Source organism: Centruroides vittatus, unplaced genomic scaffold (genome assembly GCF_030686945.1).
Source record: "Centruroides vittatus isolate TY-2023 unplaced genomic scaffold, ASM3068694v2 contig_296, whole genome shotgun sequence".
Classification (NCBI taxonomy): domain Eukaryota; kingdom Metazoa; phylum Arthropoda; class Arachnida; order Scorpiones; family Buthidae; genus Centruroides; species Centruroides vittatus.
The window spans coordinates 209,036-212,394 of NW_027121884.1; the positions used below are offsets into that span (position 1 = coordinate 209,036).

The 3,359-nt window shown below is 36.2% G+C and overlaps 1 protein-coding gene across 1 annotated transcript; it reads right to left on the bottom strand.

Annotated features, from left to right (window-relative positions):
• Positions 1–525: 525 nt before the first annotated feature.
• LOC136972539 (uncharacterized) lies at positions 526–1,179 on the bottom strand. Its single transcript, XM_067267125.1, has one exon. It carries the CDS (start codon positions 1,177–1,179, stop codon positions 526–528), a length of 654 nt encoding a protein of 217 aa, XP_067123226.1.
• Between the last annotated feature and the right edge of the window lie 2,180 nt (positions 1,180–3,359).

Sequence of the window (3,359 nt, forward strand, 5' to 3'; positions counted from 1 at the left end):
ACCCATTATGTGTTTGACACAGCATTCTTTGCAAAAGTGTCCCTCTTCAATTTTACTGATGATTTTCCTTTTAGAAGCGATGTTGTTTGGGTCACCTCCAGTTTATTCTCTTCGTCAGAGATATCAGAGAATTCACTCATCGACTGAGCCTCCGATTTTTTGAATTTGGAGAGTGCTGCTTTTACTCTGTTTGTTTAGTGGGTTCTTACTCGCTTTTTTCGAACCCTCATTCCTAGTTGTTATCCCAGTTTTTGGTAGAGGTGTTTTTGCTTTTGTACTCGCCTGTTCTGGTGTTTTCATAGATGGAAGTATTAAACATTTCGCATCGCGTGTAAGAGATTCACTTGGGGAGACAGAAATCTCTGTTTGAACCCCACATGTGTTATTTGCTGCCGTGTTGAAATCTACTGTCTTTTGTTTCAGTGGTGCACTTGAAGTGACCATTCGGCGAGCCTCTGGGTATAGTAAATTGTTGATGGTTTTCAGTCGCTGGATCTCTTTCTCTCTCTGCCATGCAGGACATTTTCAAGAGTAGGCAGGATGGGTATCCTTGCAGTTCACACAGCATGGGGTACTATTACATTCAGTACTCTCATGACCTTCAGTCCAACACTGTGCGCATACGCTTTTCCCTCGGCAAGATGTTTGTGAATGTCCAAATCGCTGGCATTTAAAGCAACGCAGCAAATTTGGAACATACGGGCGAACTGGACAGCGTAGATACCCTGCTGTAATAACAGATAGCAAAGTCGATTTATTAAATGTCAAAATAAGATGTTTCGTAGGAATAAACTTGCCATCCCGACGAATGGAGATGCGTCGGACAGCAGTGACGCCTTGGTCTGAAAGACCGATCTGAATGTCTGATTCATCTTCAGATATCACACCACGTGATGAGTTTAGGCTTCCGTGTGGTGTGACAGTGACTTCCATTTCTCCCAGAGTCTTTGTTTGCAGAAGTTTTGCCGATTGTTGTGGAGAAGCTGTTTCCACCAGTAAATCTCCCGATCTTAATTTTTGTATTTTTTTCAACTGTCCTATGGTCGATTCAAACAATTTTTGAATCAAGAATGGCGATGCTTTAGATAGAGGTTTTTCTCCAGTTGCATGCACTATTAAGTAAGCAGGTTGGCTGGAGTTCTGGTCTTTGGTCGCTTGTTTTGTTGTTTTAAAATCCATATTTAAGAATTTACATTCAGCTCCTAGTGACCCCACCCACCATGGGGCCCAACAGGGGGATGCCGTCACATGGGAGACTCTCCATAGACCGTCGCACCAGGGTTTTCCAGGAGCTATACCCTCACAATGCAGTCAGAAGAGCACACCTTGTCTGACGTGTCTGCCCGGTCTGCATCGATCGGTTGACTCCAAGCCGAGGTTAACAATGACTCAACGACCAGCCGATTGACTCAAACGGAGCCTGATTTGAGCCTCCCGTTTATCCGAAGCAGGGGCCAAAGCAGTGTGTTGGGGACGGTATGTTGCCCCTCAACTACCAGGATCCCCCTTTCCGGCATACGGGCCACCACGCACGGCAAACACGTGGGTGGGCGTTTAGATCCCAGGGATGGTAAAGAAGAGATACTAAACCATCTCTGGGTGGTCCCTTCACTACAGGACAGGAACCCACATCAAGGGGAATACTGTTTTGCAATGAACATAATAATACATGATCAGTACGAAATAAAGGTGTTATATTTAAACAGGCGACAAATAAATTGTTAGGTATATTACAATATCTGAATAAAATCGAAGAGAAAAGAACATAAAAAATGCTTATTAAACATTAATTGTGAAATAAAATGAAAAAATATATATAAAACCAATGGTTGTGAAGTACAAAAAGTGGAATGTGATAAAAATACTCATAAAACATTATAAAATTGGTAAAAAGAATATGTGTAAGCTATAAAAATTGATCGCAAATATTCTATTTAAAATAAACTATCACTGCAAAATATAAATCTAAACTGTTAGATGCCCACTATAATGAAATACAAATACCTTGCGTGTGGATAAAAGTTAAAAAATAAAACTATCAAATATTTATTGTATACATTTCCTCAACGCCAGTCTGTAATTTTTTTTATCACAATGCATTCAATTTTAGCAGTGTCATGCCCACGTATGTCATGCTTTTTCTGTTAACAACAATATCATGCCAGTCATCTATCTCCATCCAAAAGAAAATTTTGAATTGAAATAACGTTACTTTCGGTATAAACGAAAAGTTCGTATACACGTAATGGAAGCCTCCTGCTTTTAATATCTGGTCTTTACTATCACGTATGTAACTCCGTTCTAGAGATTAAGGAAGCATAGTCAAACGGGAAGATGGACGTCAGTTAAAATTATACATGAGCGAATAATGAAAATTGCAGCAAGCTACTCTTTCTTCTGATGAACAAATCTAAATTTTTATTCCAGTCTTTGTTTATGAGAAGATTAACAAATATAGTTAACTCATTGCTGATGCATCAACCAATTAATTTATTTTCCTATTCAAAATCATTTAAAGTTTTTCTAGTGGTAAAGGCATGACTTTTATCAATTTAATGATCGAGGATATAAATTTGTGTACTTTTCCTATTTTATAAAAATAATTTTAAAATATTAAACTTCGAAAAATATATGATGTTTAAAAAATATTGAAATTCAAACAAAAATCTGTAAAAAATCCAAGTAAAAATCATTTCAATTTAGAAAACGCTTAAAATTTTTTTTAATGAGATTTTGTTTTGGAAACATCCGATATTGGCATTAAAAAGCAGTACATACAAGATTTTCAACTGTTTTACTAGTTTCTAAATTCTGCTTTAAAGCAAAATATAGAATTTGTATAGGAAACCTTTTTGAAATTCTACCTATCGAACCCAGAGGATTTGCCAGGTAATGATAAAGGATTCGTTATAAAATTTGAGTTATCTAGACCCATCAGTTCTTCTCTGGTGACGTCTGCATTGCTGGGTGATAGATGAAAGAAAAATAAAATACAGCTTTTTTGGCAATGTTCGTAATTTTTGATTGCTTATATTTTGTCAACTTCTTTAAAGATACTTGGTAATTTTTTCAGTTATGGCAAAATTTTATTTCAGAACGTAATAATAAAAACCATGTAGGCAAATGAGGGCAATGAAATAGACCATAAAAGATCAAAAACTCTCATTGATGTACAAATAGTCAGTCACTTTTCACTTCATACGTAATCACTGACGTATTTCGTTACATGTAAAAATATCACAAAAAATTTTACTGTTTTTTCTAATTTATGAATCTCTAAAACATAAAAATATTTATTATTGTGTTAAATATAACGTAGAAAAAGATAAACATAACGTATATTATGTTGACCTAGTGTT

Coding starts and splice junctions, on each gene's coding strand:
- LOC136972539 (XM_067267125.1), bottom strand. CDS start 1,179: ATGGATTTTAAAACAACAAAACAAGCGACCAAAGACCAGAACTCCAGC.